The sequence below is a fragment of the Bombus huntii genome, chromosome 1 (genome assembly GCF_024542735.1).
Source record: "Bombus huntii isolate Logan2020A chromosome 1, iyBomHunt1.1, whole genome shotgun sequence".
NCBI lineage: Eukaryota > Metazoa > Arthropoda > Insecta > Hymenoptera > Apidae > Bombus > Bombus huntii.
Genome location: NC_066238.1, coordinates 11,598,807 through 11,617,528, shown reverse-complemented (window position 1 = coordinate 11,617,528; position 18,722 = coordinate 11,598,807). Strand labels below are relative to the sequence as shown.

At 30.0% G+C, this 18,722-nt stretch overlaps 4 protein-coding genes and 1 long non-coding RNA gene across 9 annotated transcripts; 2 read left to right on the top strand and 3 right to left on the bottom strand.

Annotated features, from left to right (window-relative positions):
• Positions 1-347: 347 nt before the first annotated feature.
• Positions 348-1,572, bottom strand: LOC126865079 (SOSS complex subunit B homolog). Its single transcript, XM_050617184.1, has 2 exons — positions 814-1,572; positions 348-687 (listed from the first exon to the last, which is right to left on the bottom strand). Exons 1-2 carry the CDS (start codon positions 1,270-1,272, stop codon positions 451-453), a joined length of 696 nt encoding a protein of 231 aa, XP_050473141.1. The 5' UTR covers positions 1,273-1,572; the 3' UTR covers positions 348-450.
• On the top strand, positions 580-3,749 carry LOC126865062 (uncharacterized). 4 transcript variants are annotated; one of them, XM_050617170.1, is made up of 5 exons: positions 580-662; positions 2,336-2,440; positions 2,502-2,837; positions 2,918-3,127; positions 3,214-3,749. In XM_050617170.1, the coding sequence occupies exons 2-5, from the start codon at positions 2,339-2,341 to the stop codon at positions 3,385-3,387; spliced, it is 822 nt and encodes a 273-aa protein (XP_050473127.1). In that variant the 5' UTR covers positions 580-662; positions 2,336-2,338; the 3' UTR covers positions 3,388-3,749. The 4 variants fall into 4 exon arrangements, with proteins under 4 accessions (XP_050473127.1, XP_050473100.1, XP_050473118.1 ...); XM_050617143.1 differs by lacking the exon at positions 580-662 and adding an exon at positions 1,664-1,823; XM_050617161.1 differs by lacking the exon at positions 580-662 and adding an exon at positions 1,971-2,260.
• Positions 3,750-5,915: 2,166 nt separating this feature from the next.
• LOC126864958 (mitogen-activated protein kinase kinase kinase 12) lies at positions 5,916-14,785 on the bottom strand. 2 transcript variants are annotated; one of them, XM_050616912.1, is made up of 12 exons: positions 14,420-14,785; positions 11,339-11,505; positions 9,183-9,457; positions 8,922-9,108; positions 8,665-8,856; positions 8,087-8,513; positions 7,781-8,007; positions 7,392-7,710; positions 6,918-7,318; positions 6,614-6,832; positions 6,343-6,538; positions 5,916-6,233 (listed from the first exon to the last, which is right to left on the bottom strand). In XM_050616912.1, the coding sequence occupies exons 2-12, from the start codon at positions 11,476-11,478 to the stop codon at positions 6,114-6,116; spliced, it is 2,703 nt and encodes a 900-aa protein (XP_050472869.1). In that variant the 5' UTR covers positions 11,479-11,505; positions 14,420-14,785; the 3' UTR covers positions 5,916-6,113. The 2 variants fall into 2 exon arrangements, with proteins under 2 accessions (XP_050472869.1, XP_050472878.1); XM_050616921.1 differs by lacking the exons at positions 11,339-11,505; positions 14,420-14,785 and adding an exon at positions 10,703-11,296.
• Positions 11,512-14,321, top strand: LOC126865101 (uncharacterized). Its single transcript, XR_007689438.1, has 3 exons — positions 11,512-11,895; positions 12,016-12,204; positions 12,401-14,321. It is a non-coding gene; the product is annotated as an uncharacterized LOC126865101 (long non-coding RNA).
• A 544-nt stretch (positions 14,786-15,329) lies between the features above and the next one.
• LOC126865019 (tubulin delta chain-like) lies at positions 15,330-18,553 on the bottom strand. The gene has a single exon (XM_050617046.1). It carries the CDS (start codon positions 17,935-17,937, stop codon positions 16,597-16,599), a length of 1,341 nt encoding a protein of 446 aa, XP_050473003.1. The 5' UTR covers positions 17,938-18,553; the 3' UTR covers positions 15,330-16,596.
• Between the last annotated feature and the right edge of the window lie 169 nt (positions 18,554-18,722).

The following is an 18,722-nucleotide window of genomic DNA, read 5'->3' as shown; positions in this document are numbered from 1 at the left end:
TTCTTTATTTTATAAAATATATTTTAAAAAATTAGCAAATAAAATTATTTATCAGTTAAATGCAGACATTATATACTTTATATATATATTACATTCATTTATCAGAGTAAGAGAAATTTGATACTTTTACTATGATTTGAAGACAAGCTCCAGATTTAAATTAAGAAATGTACAAAACTCAATGATTCCAAATATATGAATTAAAATTAATTCACTGAAACATTAATATATTATATCATTGATGATAGTATTTTTCATCTATTCTACTTAATTGGATTGTCTTCAATTCATGATGTTATATTCTAAGACAAATCTATCGTATACATTAATTCATGAATACACATATACAGGATTATTAAAAAAACAGTATATTACAGTTATCCTAAATATTATATAACCAATTGCATATTTTTATTACACATATATAATTAACCACTTTTTATTTATATGTTATCTACGATCACTGCGTCCACCATTTCTGTACCCCCCACGACCACGAGAATTAGTTTTTGTTGCAACAGATGTTTTTGTTGTTGAATCACCAGAATATCTTGCAGATCCCCCTGGAAGTCCTGAAGTATTACCACTATTTCCACCAGTGCTATTATTATTATTGTTTCCACTCTTTGTTGTTGTTGAACTACCAGAAGTACCACTAGCAGGTGTTGTTGAATTACTTTGAATTGTCTATGATAAAATAAATTAATACTAATATTAATAGAAGCACTAAAAGTAGCTACACTCTTTGTAAAATTAGAAATAAATCTATTATTAATATCTAATTAAAAGCAATGAATATATTGCACAACATACCAATGGTTGCCTTCCAGGTTGGCCAGTGATATTATTTGCATTTCCATTATTTGTAATAGTATTGTTAACATTGCTACCAGGTGGACCAGAACCACTTTGGTTAATCATTTGTTGCGCTAAAGCAGGATTTGGTTCACTCATGTTTAACTGTTCATTTATTACCATACAAAATTCACCAATTTTTTGTATGTCTCCATTTTTTCCAGAATACAAAGTTAAGCATTGTCTCCAAACAGAAGCATAACCTTTTGTTAATCTTACAATATCCCCTGGTACTAAAAGTTGTCCAGGTTCGTCCCAAATTGAAACATTCATGCATGCTGTACTGTCTGCCACTTTAAACGTTCGAACTTCGCGGTTTTCTTTGGTAATGGTAGGATGACCAACTTCCAGAACAATAAACACTACATTAATGTTTTTTTGACCCGGCCGTATGTCTTTTATCAATACGTATTCCATTGTTTTGACAATCAATATGCACTTTACACTAGCACTCTTTACGAATAATCACCTATACGTGTATATTTGAAAATACGTCAGATATACTTTGTTACTTTACGTACTATTTAATTTAACTTCCCTATTATCTTCAATATGTTGTTCGATATCGTATAACTACATCAATTTCTTTCTACCAGTACTTAGAATGACACTAGTGAATGTTCAAAATATTTGGTTGCGTAAAGTAAGAAAGAAGTTCATTAGAAAGGTAATACGGGTGTTATGCTGTTGGTAGCTGGTAGAATGAATATCGGCCATCTTATTTTAGTACGTCATATAGACACTAGTTTCGCTACTGTCCTATAATATGCGCGTCATCGAAATAATCTGGCAGCAGCTGGTTGTAACATGAATGTACTGTTATTACTACGTAGGGTAAAACTGATACATCTATTCGAAACATCATATATGTGTATTATATGCATATATGCAAATACATGATTATCTATACACAACTTTTATACATATATACGTAGCAACTGCATATAGAATTTATGCATACATTAAATGTATGTACTTTAGTTTATTTTTTTTATAAGAATAAAAAAAACAATTTTACTACTATACAAAGTATACATATTGTTTGTTATATATGAAAATTATATTTAAATCCTTTCAATTGAAACTTTATGTTATGTCGATTACGTTATGTTTTTTAAAGAATAATATAGTCTGTTGAAAAATTGCGAATGAATTGGAAACGAAATTATTTTTCATTTAACAATATGTAGAATGTAATTTAACTGTAGACCTATGAAATTTACTTAGTAAAAGATTCAAAATCTATTCCCTGAAATTTGTCATATCAGTTAGCAAGTTAGGTAAACGCGTTCTACTACTACGAAGTTTGTGTTCCATTCGATAATTATTCAAGAAATAAAAATATTTTTAAAGATCTGCTTATTTTTGAATGCCTATCAATGTTAACCCAGGGAGATAATCATAAGTAGTAATATTGAACTTCTTTTTATTATGACAATATTAGTTTAAGAATAAACTAATGTCAACATTACACTTTTAGATAATGGACGTGGACGAATCTCTGGATCCGAAAGAATTGAAAGTTACCCTCGAAACATATAAAAAATTGGCAAATGATTTTGCAAATCATGATACGATTTTGAAGGTAGGAAATTTTTCAAAATTTGTTTATACTTTATTTTTATAACAAGGATTACTGATTTTAGGATAAAACAGTTTTGTCGTATGTAGCGTATGTCTTAGAAGTACCCGATTTTGAGATTGTTAATTTGAGTTTAGATATTTTGGAGTTATTTGTTAAAAACGTGGATAATTATGTACACATAACCTCTACTTTTGGAGTTCGTGAAGCCTTGGACGCAATTATAAATAAGTACAATGTAGATAAACCAAAGATATCTAAACGAGCACAATGTATAAAAGATGACATAGAAAGAATGAAACCACCAATATATAATTTACGTAGCAGATGTAAAAGAGTTATAGAGCCTAAAAAGTTAAAGACTCATGTGATTGTATTACATGTTCAAGGCTTATTACCGGTAAATACATACAGATAGTATGTATGTTTTAATTTTATGTATTTATTATTTCATAAAAATTATATATGCATATGAAATAGGAAACTCGTGCAGAGTTGGAGGCAATATTAATAAGAATCAATGGACTAGTTTCTCTGGTAGTTGATGTAGAACATCAGCGTGTTACAATGCGTACTTTAAGTTATGTTACTGCCAAACAAATTGCAGAAGCTATCCAAAAAAATTCTGAGAATATGGAAGCAAGATTGGTGACACGAAATAAATTCAATCAAGAGTATCTCGTTAAATTGGTAAATATTTGTACAGAGCAAAATTTCTAAATTTTAGGATTAAAATGAGTTATGATTTTTTTATTAACAATATATTTAATCATAAGATTCATACTGGAAATAATGGTGATACTGAAGACATGCCAGACTACTTACCTGAAGAAGATGAACAAGAAGATGAGAAAGAGGGAGTTGTATCATTATTGACTGGATTAAGACAAAGTGCTTCATCATTGTATAAATCCACTGCAGAATTTCTGCACAATTCATTTTATTGGTAAATTTGTAAGCTCTAGTATATTAAGTATTATTTTTTATTCTATTACTAATGAACAACTTTATAAAAGTAGAAAATGTTTGAAACTATAATTCTTCATAAACATGTTTTAATTTTTATTTATTTGACATATAATCTCAAGTTATTCATTTTTCATGACAGTTAATATAATACTCAAATATTCACTATATTTATTAAAATAGACTGAATATCTACCAGAAAGTGTAAATAAATTTAGTTTTATTATATGTAATAAAAATTTGATGTCCACATTTAATGTTTGTCCTCAAGTAAACTGTACATATGTAATGTATTAAATCTTGTAATTAAGTAGAGCTATAAAATATAGAAATTTCAATATGATGATCTAAGTGATTAGAACTTTCACATGTTCAATAATATAATAGAATAAAAAACATAATCATTAATTTGATAAATGTGAACAAGATTCAGATCGCTATTTTATGTTGAATGGATATTGAAACAGTGTTATACAGAAAGAAATTTATTTCAAATTATGTTAAATATATATAATAATTAAAATATTACGTTGTTTGTATGTATAGCAACTTTTATTGCTAGTAAGGTTTTTCTACCATAATAATATGTATACTTTGTTGTTAAAAATAGGCTGTGCAAATATTTATTGTATTTTGATAAGTTAATATATATATACTTACATGTAAAGTAACATACTACCACATAGCATCATTTTTCTTTACAACATTTGCTTTTTACTTAAATAAAGATTTCAGATCATATATATATTTTGTTTTCAAATGTTAATGCATATATAAATAATTAATACTTTATAATTTATATAAAAATAGTTTTATTTTAACAAAATCAAATTATCTAATAAGTTTACAATGTTATTAAGGTTTGTAATTAAATTGCATATACCAATTATTGTAAATCAACTTTATTTGTTTATAACACAAATTTTGTGTACTGCTTCTATTATTAAAGAATAATAGAACTAGTCAGTTTAGCTGCCACTGCACAAGAAGGAACAATTTATGCAACTACTCGCATAAATATAATAGATACAATATGTATGATTATCATAAAGTACATCTTTATATATCTTATTAATTACTTCGTCCAAATGAGCACATGAAAATGTTATATCATACCTTAGCTACTATTTTCTTAAGTTTATGTTGTATTGTCTATATTTACAATAGTATAGTAATTGTCATTAAGGCAATTTGAGTTTCAAAGCAGGTACAATAGATGGATGCAGACAGTACTTTGGACAATTGACTTAACGATGTCGTTTAGTTTTGCATGTGTAATTACGATATTTATTGTTATTAATTTGAGAGAATGAGTATATGACTTTTACATACAGTCCAACACTATTATTGAGTTTCAGTTTGAAACTCAGACAACCTGCATTGTTTTGACTATATCATAATACTACTTACACTAGTTTTCTAACATAGTCATTAAATTAGATTGTTTTCATTTATTAATTGAAAAATGAAACAATAAAATTTATTACATATAGTACATTAATGAAATCTGTAGTAAGATTATTGGTAAAAGTTTTAATGCATCAAAAATATTTAATGACTTTGTTACAGTAAAATAGCCCTCGAGCAATACCTCATGTTATTTATAATTTGATTTTATCGGAATAGCAGAATATTTATTGAATCGAAAAATTATTGTACTGATGTGATCCTATTTTCAGTTGCAAGCTTAATTGCTGTTTATTGCACATTAATTAGATTTTGTTATTTTATTTCAATAATCACTATTTGGTGTACTTTATGAAAATTGCCACAGGCACTTATGTTTTAAAATTTATTTAGTAATTGTCATTCCATTACATATTTTCTAAATCACTTTCAAAAGTATATTTTTCTAATGCAATATTTACTTTTATTTTATTGTATTTATATACAATAACTCTTTGTAAACTACCAAATAATATATGAGTTTATTGATTTTTAAAATTGATTTCTACATTATGGTGAATTTCATCTATACGTACAAGTGAATGCAATTATCCATAACTGATTTTGCATTCATCGTAGGAATGATTGATTTGAGTCTAACTGAATATTTTTTATTAATGATATGAAATAAATGCAATACATAATTGATAATAAGTTCATAATTGATTAGTTGAGAATTCTACATTTACTAAAAGGAACTATAAAAAAAAAATATAAAACATAATGGAATGAATTTTAAGTAATGATTTTTTCTCTTTCAGACGCGAGCATGAGGTGCATGTATTTACAAATAATACTATATAACATGTTTATACACATGTTTGTGTAAATTTTCGATTCTGTTGAAAATATCAGCAATCTATATTTTATATTTTTCTTAGAAAAAATAGTTATTGATTTATGTTCATTTTCTATAGCGTATAATAAATCATATCATAGATAATGATAGAAAACAATTTCATTAAATTAATTCAGTTGTTGAACTTTGTAATAGTTTTCAAAAATAGTAATTTAAATTTTAATAAAGATTTAGAATGTGATTTTTATAAACTTTTCTCAGTAACTGTCTAGTATCTTAATAATATTAATGTAATATTTCATTGATAAATAATGCATAAAATTAATGTACATATATATCTAACATATACCTTAAATTGATAAATATCTACAATATTTAACACAGGATGAGAGCATACGCTACAAAAATGCACTGATTGTTAGGTACTTATATCAATCGTAAATGAGATATAAAAATCCTGTTAATCTACACACTACTTTCTATTTTTAAGTTTGCAACTACTGGTTGAGATGCAATTGTAATCTCACTGACTTCATCTGTTTCCGATTGACTTGATGTATCAGAAACATCATCTATTTCTTTCCTCTAAATAAAAATAGAAATAAAAGTAAAAATATATTGTGTATTATACTGTATATATTTTTACTGTATTTTCAATAATATTACATTAATAATAAGAATTATTTTGACTCACCTTATGAGAATAGTGAATATTACGAAATACTCTTTGCATATCGGAATTACTTTCTAACGTGGAGGATTGACTGGACGGAGGATGTGAATATTCGGAAGTATTTTCCTCATCAGAAGCTAACACTCTCTCTATGCGTTCAGGTGCATGTTTAAATCTTCTTAATCTACATCCAGGACCAATTGGTCGCCTTGCAATACTTTAAAATAAATTCATTAAATTAAGATATGAATTAGATTAATTTCATACTTTTACATTATTCTAAAAAAAATACCTTCTTCTTTTTAAAGAGTAATTATACGTATAACTTGGATCTTCGCCTTCTTCATCTGACCAACTTTCCTCACATGCATCATCTTCACGATCGCATAAAGTATCCATACTTTCAGAACAAGGTCGAGTTTTAATTTCTGATTGTTCATGAGGTGTATTAGTATTGTTAACAATAATTCCACAAAAATGTCCGGACAGGTTTATAGGTTCTTCTTTGCCTCTGAAATGAACAATTATTTATTACTTTTAATTATTGTTGAAGTCCATATATTGATATATGTATATTTATATTAAATATGTTTTACCTGTGTTGTATCACATCATCGCAATTTCCATTATCTATAGGAGAAATAAGACGATTAGCATTAATAATTTCGCTAACTTTTCGACCAAGTGTTTCAAGATTATCGTCATCACTACAGTCCTTTAAACGTTCATTTCCATTTGCACGATTTTCATTTGAAGGTTCAGGACTGGAACAAGGACTAGATTGCATTCTATAATGAGCTTCGGATAAAACTGAATTTCCATTTAAACTTTCTGGTGTTTGTTTATTTAATGACTGTTTATTAAGACTATTTACAGAAAGTTTTTCTGTTGATGAGATTGTTGTTGTATGTCCAACAGGATTAAAATCAGTTTCGTTGATATCCATTATATCTGTTTGTGTTTGATTATCAACAAAACGTGCACATACTTCTGTACTCTGAAAATAGATATGCAGCATTATATTTTATTTTGTTAATTAATAAGTACATATTCTCATGTTAGATACGTACTTTTCTTTCACGATGAGGACTCGATCGTGGGCTAGAATTTACACCACATCCAGATCCTACTCTACGATGCCTATATTTGCGTTGTTTGAAACTATTATTAGGGACTAAAACTGTCTCTGGTTGATTAGATTCATTTAGTTGGGTACACATAGTTGCTTTTATAGGAGTTTGTGGACAGTCTGTTGGAGATGGTGGAGTTGTTGGAGTAGATGATGTTGAAAATTGAGGGTTACGTCTACGATGAAGTCTTTCTTGAGCCTTTATAAGAGGGTGTACAAGTCGCTTCTTACATTGCTTATACCCACTTTGTTGTTCTCGTCTAAGAGAGAAAAAAGATATATTAAAATTACTTACTATTAGCTATTCTAATTTTCTAATTTATTACTTACTTAATTACATCTCGTTCACGCTGTTCCAACTGCAATAAAACAGCGCTTAATTCTAAGTACAAATTATTAGTACGTTCGAGTTTACGTTCATAATGTTCTCGAATATCTTGAGCATGTCTTAATTCATCCTCACGTCGTCGAATGAGATCAGCTTCAAATCTTGGACTACTACAACTATTTGTCTGCATTTGTTTCATATGATCTCTAATTTCTTTTTTCCAAGATTGCTGTAATTATAAAAATTATAAACACCTTTTAATATTTAAATAGGTTTGTTTCATTTTTATTTTTAGGTTTTCAATTTACCTGTGTCTTAAAGTAATCATCAGGTTTTGTACATAGCACTTCAACTGCTGCAATTCCGAGATGAATTTCAATATGTTTAAAGGAAGGTCTATTACGTGGTTTTGCAGCCCAACATTGTTTTACAAGTAACCTGTAACCTTCTGGGCAGCTTGCAGGGATTGGTAAATGAAGAGAATTATTGCCCACGCCCCAAATGATTGCGGAAGAATCCACGTCTTTGTAAGGTATTTCTCCGCTTAAGAGTTCCCATAATACCACACCATACGACCATATATCTACTTTCTCAGAACAAGGCTCGTTTCTGATGATTTCTGGGGCCATCCAGGCAACTGTACCAGCGAAACTCATTCTTGTACTAATTTCATTCCATTCTCTACTAGTTCCAAAATCGCTAATTTTGACAACTTCTCCTTGTCCTATCAACACACTGAAATTGTAAATAGAATTTAGAAGATAAACACGTAAATATAGTACGTAAGTATAGTAAGACAAAGATGCTCTTATTTTATGAGGTAAATAAAAATTTACTGAGCCTAAAAATATATATGAATTTAATTATATTAGATTAAATAACATACTTTGGGCTTTTAAGATCTCTGTGTATAATTTTATGTGCATGAAGATAGGCCATTCCAGCAGCAATTTGTTTTGACCATGATACTAATCTAGGAGGTGGAACTGGTTCTCCAGCCCTAAGGAGGTCGTATAATGGTCCGTATGGACAAAACTCCATAATTATACAGTAACATGGTGCTTGTGTGCAAACACCTCTGAGAATATATAAAGATTATTTATATTATTTTTTATAGCATTTATAGTACAGCTAAAAACTTACTTAAATTGAACAATATTCGGATGATTTAACTTCCGTAAGTGCCGTATATCAGTCTCACGCGGCTCTCGCACCTTTTTTACAGCTACAACTTCTTTATTTAATTTTCCACTAAATACTGCCCCCTGTGCTCCAGATCCGAGCCATTGCAGTTCACTGATTGATTCAAACGGTATTTCCCAGTCATCCGCTAAAATTATTTGATTTCATCCTATAAATAATGTTATAAAGACTATATTAAATCTATAAAAAGTGATTACTTACTTTGATGTCCTTTAATTTTTTCATTAACAGCTGCTTTTGAAAGCATAGTCCAAACTGGACGCATGCACCCTAATATACCTTCCACCCAGCTTGATCTTTGTGCATCTAAAGTTCCAGTACCTGGAGTACATTTTGTTGCAGTTTCACTAGAGTTACTATTGCTTTCTGAATTGCTATGATTGTTATTAGGTAATTGAGCATCACGTGGGTCAGGGATAATAGGACCTCCTGCAATTCCACTCAACTGACCTAATTCTTCTTGTATACATAACATGCTAAAATAAATAATCAAAGACATTAAAAAACTTAATTTCTGAATATGAAAATGTTAAAATATTAATGAAAGAACAAAATTATTTCAATTATTTTGCTATTTTTATTCGATAAATATAATTTTTTACAATGCAGCAAAAATACTATCATGAAATATGTAGCAAATGTGTATTACGAAACTTTATCAAGCAAGAGTTACAGGAATTTTGTTTTTTACTGGAGTTTCTCATTTTGAACTACTGAAAATAATGTAATATATGATATTGTGAATTGAAATATTAACTATAGAAAAAATGTTAGTAAGGAGTAAAAATATTCTTTATTAATTTTTTTGGAAATTATTAATTTAATTTTGAATAAAGCTTCTAATATAAACTAACTGACTAACTCATAACTTTGATAAAAGAGTAAATAATTGTCATGAAATTTTTATTCAAAATGTCAATATATAAATTATTTTTGAAAATGTACCATTTAAACAAATCTCTTTATTAACTCATTAATTTATACTAATCAAATTATCTTAATCAAACAATAATCATATTTTTTCGCTTTATAACTATTATTAATAAACTTAAGTCCCTGACATATCTGTGTTGAAAAATTTCAGAATTTAGACTCCAAACAAAAGAAAAGTGACATTATTTCGGAAAACGCAACAAAGAGATTTGGGCATATCAAATTTTCATGTCTTATTGTCATAACAAACGATTCGTTACATACACAATCAATATGGACATGTGTATGTATTAAAATCGTCATGTTAAAACGTCATGAAATCTAATGTAAGTGAAATTAATAGGAACATTTAATCACTGAGCATCGATTTCCTTAAATGACTTATACACCTGTCAAACATGTAAGCTGTGATCATAAGTCGTGAGTCAAGTAGCTGTTATAAGCAATATCATACGATAAGTGTAAGTATCTGCAATGTACTTTACTTCTGTGTATTATGTATCTTGTGCTATATCATTTAAAAATACTCTTTCGTGTTTATATCGAAGATACTGAAATCGCGTAAGAAAGACATGTTTTAATAACTGAAAAATAGAAATGATAAAAATGACATGGGTCGTGTGATTAGGAATTATGTTTAGGACATAAATATATCTGATAAATAGAAAAGATTGACAATATGAGTTTCTATAGATGTGTTAGTGTGGGGACAAGATCAAAGCCGTCAACGATGGTGCCGTTATGCCGTTATCGGAAGCGCATTCCGACGACTTGGCCTTCGTCCTCACCTCCTCGTACCGACGTTGTTTGGAACGACCACATCGTCGTTCTGTGTCTTCCGAAGGAAAAATCGTGTAAATACCATCGTATCACGCGTAGCATATGGATATAACACGCTTGACCCATACACTGAGAGAAAGTGTCACAAAACCATGCCACTGATTGAACGTTTTCACGATAAACAAAATATAAATACGATGAAACTATACAGGATGCATACGACCACGAGACATATCGTAAACTAACAAGTTAGCCGGCAGAGGGCCGCATTTACCGTTTGCTTTTATGTGTGTATGTACAGTATGATGCATGACGATGTTACGATTAAGTGGTTGTTCGTAATTGTAGTGCATTACAATTTGACAATCGAAAAATATACGATTATTCTACATATCATTTATAGGACAAATACATATGTACAATTGAAACATTATCAGAATTAATATCACGCAGTAAAGTTATATTTTGTGATAATTAAGTTACTCCTAATTTCAAATATAAATTTTAAGGTCTATGACAGATAATTAAGAATGCGCATGCGCAATTGTACGCGCGTAATTTAATGTAAGAAAGCGTGTTATTTCAAATTTATTATATGCAATACTCGTTTTATATTTGACACTGTAAAAATACTACATTCTTACCTGTTAGTGAATATGTGCGCTTCCGGATGAGAAGGTGATAAAACTACTTGATTGACACCCGATGACGCTTCTGTTTCCTGAGATTCAAATTTGTACATCTCAGGTTGCGACAGTGTCTCTGTCCCGGCAGGAGTACGCATGGTTGCTTATTGTTTTGTATTCCAATTCTGTAATATAATTTATCATTTGATAAATAATACAATTTATGGATGTAAATTTCCTTACTAATATTATTTTAAGTAAGAGAACATTTTTGACGCTTGTTACATGCACGTGTATATCGTCAAAAAATGTATTCGTCGCAATGTTACTTTATCAAGAGCGAAGACCAGAGGAAAAAGAGAAAAGACGAATAAGAAATCACCTTTAGCATAACATGGGGAGGCTGGGTTCAATGGAATGCCGATCTAGTAAGAGGCGTGGTATGTGGCCGTCACATACCAAACAACCGTGCTTTTATTTTTTGTGCAGATTCTTTAGGTTAAACCTAATCATACTTGCATTTTTAGCCGATAATTAAAGAAATCACGCTTTCTAACAGAATATTAGCACGAAAGGTAAAGTGAAAGATTTACTTAAAATTTGAGTACTGCATATAGCTTGCCTTTTATTTAATACTTATGAAACAACAAAAATCTTTGCTTTTTTTAAATTATAAAATCTTTGCAATTTTGTAGCAAAAATAATGCGACAGAAAATAAGAGGATTAATTAAAAATCCAACCGGTTTTGCAAAAAACCTTTATCAGATACTGGTTTAAACACAGAACCCTTTCGCGCTACGAAAAGAAAAAAAAAGGATACAGAGTTTTGTATAGTGAGTCATTCGTAGGTGTGTCTTGGATTAATCCGCAGCACCTGTGCTAGGTAAGGTCTAATATACTAGGAACCACCTCCCGAAACCTAGATCTGCTGGGAGAAGGGAGGGGGGCAGGAGGGATATTTCGTGCTTCCAAATATATTTATTTGGGATAAATACAAAGAAAGACGTTATTAATGGTTTTTTATGATTATTCAAATAATTTTATTTTCAAAATTGAATATATGTTCATTTTATTTACAGAATATATTTCTAGAGCTGGAACCTTCACATGATAAAATGAAGGGGTTTCTGAAAATTTTGCTAGAGTTAACAGATCAATGTTCCAAAAGAGTGAACATGTTGCACCCCACGTTTCTTGAACAGACTATTTTCGTGAGTAAAGTTGGGGAAGAATGAATCGTAATGAGTAGGGTGCTTATTGTCTATCCTGATTTGTCGCTTTGTTGACCAGAATGCTATAACTTCCGGGTATGTGTGAACATTACGATATGGATGGTTAATATTAAATTATAATATATTCAGTATATCACAAAGTAGATTAAAATAAGGAATTATGTGTACATGACTAATGTTATAGCGGCAAATTTAATAAGTTAACAGAAAATATTACGTCAGCTTCAAACCTTTATATTTTCGTTACATATACATATACATGTGTGCGTTACATATACATGTGTGCGTGACTTTGTTGCATTGAGAAAAGTTCCATCGTAAGTTTTATAGAACAATCTAAAAATACTTCCAATATCGAGGTCGCGAAACAAAAGAGAAGAGTTTGATAGAAAACTTAAATACGATAAGAAATAGAAATGGTTTATTATGTATAACGTAACGAACAAATTCTGTTAATACATTGAAAGAAGGATGAAATACATATTAATGCTTCCATCATTGCATTCGTTAACATCTTTTTACGAATACACCTCCGCATCCTTCGACGGAGGTGGAAGAAATTTCAGTTTTGCTGTTGTCTGAAACGCACGAAATGCAATGTATGCGATAGAAATGATAACGTGGAAAAATATCCATGAAATGTTTTAAGTAGATCATCACTAGAATAAATTAGAATTTTTAAAAAATTTATTGATTACATAAAAAATGAATGAGCGCTATATGATCTAGTACGGAAGATGTATCAAATAGTCTTAATTCATCGTTTATATATTGCATCATTACTATCAAAAATGAAATTCGACGTGTTTATTATGTATACGTGTTAAATATTTCATTAGAGTAACATGTATAGTATTGGTGCACATCCTAGCGTTGAAATCACCCGATAAATTGAGTGATCGCGATGCTGTTTATAGCATCAGTGATCGGTACACATATTGCTTTAATGCGGTTCTAACTAGACGATATTTTGATAATATTTCAAGAAAATGAACTTCACTACTTATTTTTTAAACACAAGTGAAATGAAATTCAGTGTAACCTATCTGTTCAAGGGCACGTAGTACAATGTAATAAAAGAAATATGTCACCAGAACTTAATAATAACTTTATATACTAATATCTTATATAATGTTTATTGAGAATAAACATCTTTGATATTATTGCCTTTACTCGGCTCAAAAACACAAAAAGTACATGTGTGCATTGCATATATAGTGTATATTAAGAAAAGAAACTTTTTCCGAAATTATAATATACTCAAAAAATAAATAACAGGCAGTTTTTCATTTTATATACCAGTACTCATCATTTTCAACATTTTACTGGTCTTAAAGAAAACCGAACCTTATTAATATTTAAGATAAAAATCCTTTTATTTTAATATGCACGGATTAATTCGAAAAACTTGTTTTTACACAGAGTGTCCTTTCTCATTCATCGCCTTTCTTTAAAAGCGTTCTTTTCTCATTCATACGAAAATAATGGACGCTTTTACTGAGGAAGTAATAAGAGTACAATTCAAAGTGCCGACAACTTGGGCCAAATGACGCTTCAGTGTTTGAGACGAGACGCATGAAATGTGCACCACTACGACGCGACGGACGGAACGAGATTCGTGCTCAGTGCAGAACGATCGGGAACGTGAGCTTTCACTTTCCTCGAGCGGCTTGCACAAGCGAGACACTACCGTGGTCAGGGCGCACGACATTTGGTACGAAAAACTCGTCGAACCATGAAGCGTCGGATATTCAGACAACGACGATACCTAAAAGTTTCCCGTGTTTGAAAACCAGAGAAAAGGAAGAGAAAGAGTATGGAGAAGACGCTTTATTGATTAAGCTCGGGCAACCCCTCTTTTCTTACCTTTATAAAAAATATATCTGCCGACGATGAACGACGACAGTGGCAATCCCCTACCAAGTATCCATATAGTTGTATCTGGCGCCATACATTTGCGAAATCTTTGGAACTGCTAAATCTGACACTATAAGCACGAGAGTCCTCGACTCTTTCAAAAAACGTATCCTCGTGTTGCTCGTCACGATAATCATGCAAAAGACATATATACGTGTCTTCACTGTTCAAATGATTACACTAGTACGTACGCGCGAAATTGTAAGCGAGCTCAAAGAGCCGCGGATTTATTCTCGATTGACGGTCATGAAAACAACCCCACAACACCCCGACGCACGACGCGTCCAGCGGACACTAAACAAAATGGCGCGTACCATCGTCCATGGTTTCGACACCAGAGTGCGCCTGCTTTCTGTGGGAGTGTGTAAAGACGATGGGTTCTGTATCTAGTAGAGGGAGACAAAGTACCGAACAGGTTCGTCTATTCAAACCACGCCTCTTGGTATTCGAGTCGCGCACACGAATACTACTACGTGCTGTGTTCTATGTATCCGTGCGCAGGTTTACAGGGAGGCATGTATACTTTCGAAGAATCCTGTTAATTTGTTGATATCTTAAAATAACATATTTTGATATTCCATTTGTTATAGTAGTTTCAATGATCTCGTTAATAAACGTCGCACAATTAAAAGTGTAAGGATACAGAGCAGATATTGATATATTATTTAGAAATAACCTTACAATTAATAATATACCTTTTGAAGAGGCAGCTATGCGACCCTGTATATGTTAGATGGCGCCACTACTGTACACGCTACTTCCTTCAACCCCACATTATGAAAAATCACTAACTTAAAGCTTTGGAACATTATCTTCTAGATTTTATGAAAGAAGAAGAATAGATAAATTCCATGTTGATTACATATGCCTCAAGATTTATGTAATTAATTCATATTCAAAAACCTTGTCTTTTTTTATGGCAATACATACATACTATCGCCAGATTTAAAAGATTAGTAGTGGGGTATACTTAATCTTAAAGGTGCTCAATAGTTAGGATATGCAGTGGGGGCGATGAAGGGGCAGCAAACGAGTTTCTGACAATCGTAGCTGTACCTGTAACGCTTGACTGATGCTAGAGAACGGTGTGGATAGTGCATCTGTCGTTGTTTATATAGTATTCCCCACGCCATAGATTCTTTTCTTTTTTTCTACCTTTACATAACGCGTCTAAAAGTAAGACCTTGAAATATCTTAGACAACCATAACAGATCATTTTATTTAGAAATTTCAAAATGTCCTATATTGATATAATTATAAAAAATACTTAAATTTGATTGCGCCCAATAATATGTAACATCATTTATATATGTAAAATATTTAAATCTTAAAATAATCTGTAAGCGTTAAATAATCCAATATATTAGTTATTAAATATCGATAATCATGTTTTAAAAATTATATTACACAATATTCTCAAAGTTTAATTATAATTAAAGTTAATCAAATAAAATTCAAAGTTTCATTATATTTTAACAGTGATGCTGTACCATATAATACCGTTCTCCATAAATTTATTCTTTTGATTCTCCCTGGATGAACAGAAGAGGGGAAATAGATGACTACGGTTCTTGGAAATATTTTCGTTGTTTCTTGGAAATGGTCAGAACTTTTTCGTTCTGCATCATTTGGATTCAGCCGCCCCTTCGCACAAGCGCAGAATATACCTTCCTACTTATTCCTAACTCCCACATTATAAAAGGGATGTGTAGTACAAAGATGCTCATTTTCTCATTTACTTTCTCCCACTCTCTCCAAGTTAAACTGAAAACCATTCTCGATTTGTTAAATACGTCTCGTCTTCTCTATGTTAAATTTCTTTTTATCTTTTTTTACTACATTTCTTGTTTTGTCTTTGTCATTGTTGCATTTTAGACGTAGATATCTATTATACCTACATAATATGCAATATACAACGTCGCAAGTTGGTCGATTTTCTTGTGACGTCATAGTTACCCTTCCATACGTGTTTTTGACTCCTACGTACACAATATTTGAATTCGTCACGAAAAATAGCTTGCTTTTGTGATACAAGTAAAAATTTATGAACACAAACAATGTTGTAAAAAGTTTATAATTAACGTTTTATTTATTACATTTCAATTATGAAAACTAATTATGATTTATTATTGCTTTGCATGAGGAACCAATTCTTTATAATCTTTTACAACATTTTCAAGCACTGCGAATGCTTGTAAAAAATCATCTTCTTCTAAACCAAATTGTTTATATTGATGTAAAAATGCAGAATGAACATAAGACTTCCAAGCTTTGTTTAAAAGTATATCCAAAGAATAAGAAATTTGGAAATTATTGGTTATCAATGCAAGAAATTTATCATGGTTTAAGAATTTTCGGTTTTGATGCAAATGAGTGAACCAATTAATTGTATTCCAGTCTGCATATAAATGTTTTTTTTTAAATATGTCTGTTACTATAGGATCTTGTTCTGATGCTATTCCACGAGTTATCAAAACGTTTGATATTGAGCAAGCATATGTATGATGTGTGGTGTTGCTTAATGAATTAGATGGTATTTTTAATTCAACATTAGTTAACTGTGAATTGAAGTTTGATATTCTAAGCGTTTGCTTTAAATGATGTATATATGAATTCCAATTATACACAGGTTCATAGTTTGCGAATGCTGCAGGTATATGTGGGCTACTCTTGATTGTTGCTATTTTATATGAAGGGTGACATGCTATCTGTGATAATAATGAATTTATGTTATGGTTTATACAATCTACTGGTTGAAATACAGCTAGTAGCTTTTCTGAAATAACCTCATTCATATCTTGTAAATTTGTAGGTGATTTCTTCAATAAATTGGTACATATATTATATATCTGTTCATTCTCAATTAAAATATTGATATCACTTTCACTGTAAAGTTTTGCTAAAGTCAATAATGTATTATAATTTTGTGTACATACTTCTCCAAATGAAAATGGTAATATTGTTGTGTTAACAATAGATTTTTTACCATATTCTTTACGCAATAGTTTTGTAATATAACTTCCAATGCCAGATCCTGTTCCACCTGCAGAACTTAGTAACAAAAGAAATCCATCAAAATGATCTAATTTTTCAATTTCTTGTCTGACACAATTTAATATCACATTGCTTAATTCATATCCTTTTATCATATAACCAAATGCCCAATTATTTGCACAACCTCCGCCAGCTTGACAAATTACATTCGTTGTTGAATATGTCCATGAATTACTTTTATCGTTATAAATCTTACTTATTACTTTTTGCTCAGTATCAACAAGAACTGCTCTTGCCAAACGTTGATTACTTTTAGATATACCATTAAACCATTTATTAAATGTGTCTTCTGAATATTGATAATTAGCCTTATATGATACACCTGTATTTGCACATTCCAAATCAGATGATACTTCTGAGAATAATGTATGTCCTAGTTGATTTCCACATTGCCCAAATTGTATGGTAAGCATTATTAAAATATATCATTTGCACAAGTTACAAAAGTAGTTCATTATATTATCAAAACAGAAAAATACATCTTGCTTGTTACATTCGACTGAAGCGTATTTAATACACGAAAATAGATATAAATGTGACTTGATTGAAATGATTTGTATTTAAAGATATAAGATACAGACAGTCATAAAGAAAAGTAAATTAGGTATTAATATTTATACAAAGTATAACATTTTTTTATCGAGGAAATGTGTACTTGTTAAGAAAAAGATTCATTTCGAATGGTTACATAAGTTGTTTTGAAGGTTCATTGACAAAAAAAAACAAATTTAAGTTAGATTATAAGTAGGACTGCTACATGATCAGTAAAAGGTAATGTTTGTAAATAGTTTAATAACTCACCGCGAGATCACGCAATCATAACGCGCAATGGAATTGTTAAAAATAACAATAACGGTTTGTAAATTATTGGTTGTAATGTCTTCAAAAATATTATATTTTATTTTATTTATTATTTATCTATTGGCTTAGAATGAACTTCCGGCTTTATATTTTTTCTCTTATTTGCAAATTTACCTCCCGCACTTTCGCCATCTTCATTCATCTTTTTCATTTATATCATATGCATTCTGTTTACGGACTATAAATATCGTACTATATATTTAAGGGTATATATATAATATAATTACATATATATATATATTATATTAATATTATAATATATTAATTATATATATATATAATTATATTATATAGAACATTTTTGTACATTAGTACAAGATATATTCGAAAATATCTG

Bases quoted from the DNA above. Each gene is read 5' to 3' on its own strand.
- LOC126865079 (XM_050617184.1), bottom strand. From the start codon at position 1,272: ATGGAATACGTATTGATAAAAGACATACGGCCGGGTCAAAAAAACATT. The intron at 688-813 runs GTATGTTGTGCA...ATTTTATCATAG, and splicing joins AACCTGGAAGGCAACCATTG to ACAATTCAAAGTAATTCAAC.
- LOC126865062 (XM_050617143.1), top strand. The intron at 2,838-2,917 runs GTAAATACATAC...CATATGAAATAG, and splicing joins ATGTTCAAGGCTTATTACCG to GAAACTCGTGCAGAGTTGGA. The intron at 3,128-3,213 runs GTAAATATTTGT...TTTAATCATAAG, and splicing joins AAGAGTATCTCGTTAAATTG to ATTCATACTGGAAATAATGG.
- LOC126865019 (XM_050617046.1), bottom strand. From the start codon at position 17,937: ATGCTTACCATACAATTTGGGCAATGTGGAAATCAACTAGGACATACA.
- LOC126864958 (XM_050616912.1), bottom strand. From the start codon at position 11,478: ATGCGTACTCCTGCCGGGACAGAGACACTGTCGCAACCTGAGATGTAC. The intron at 6,833-6,917 runs GTAAAACATATT...TGTTCATTTCAG, and splicing joins GATGATGTGATACAACACAG to AGGCAAAGAAGAACCTATAA. The intron at 6,234-6,342 runs GTGAGTCAAAAT...ATTTTTATTTAG, and splicing joins ATATTCACTATTCTCATAAG to AGGAAAGAAATAGATGATGT.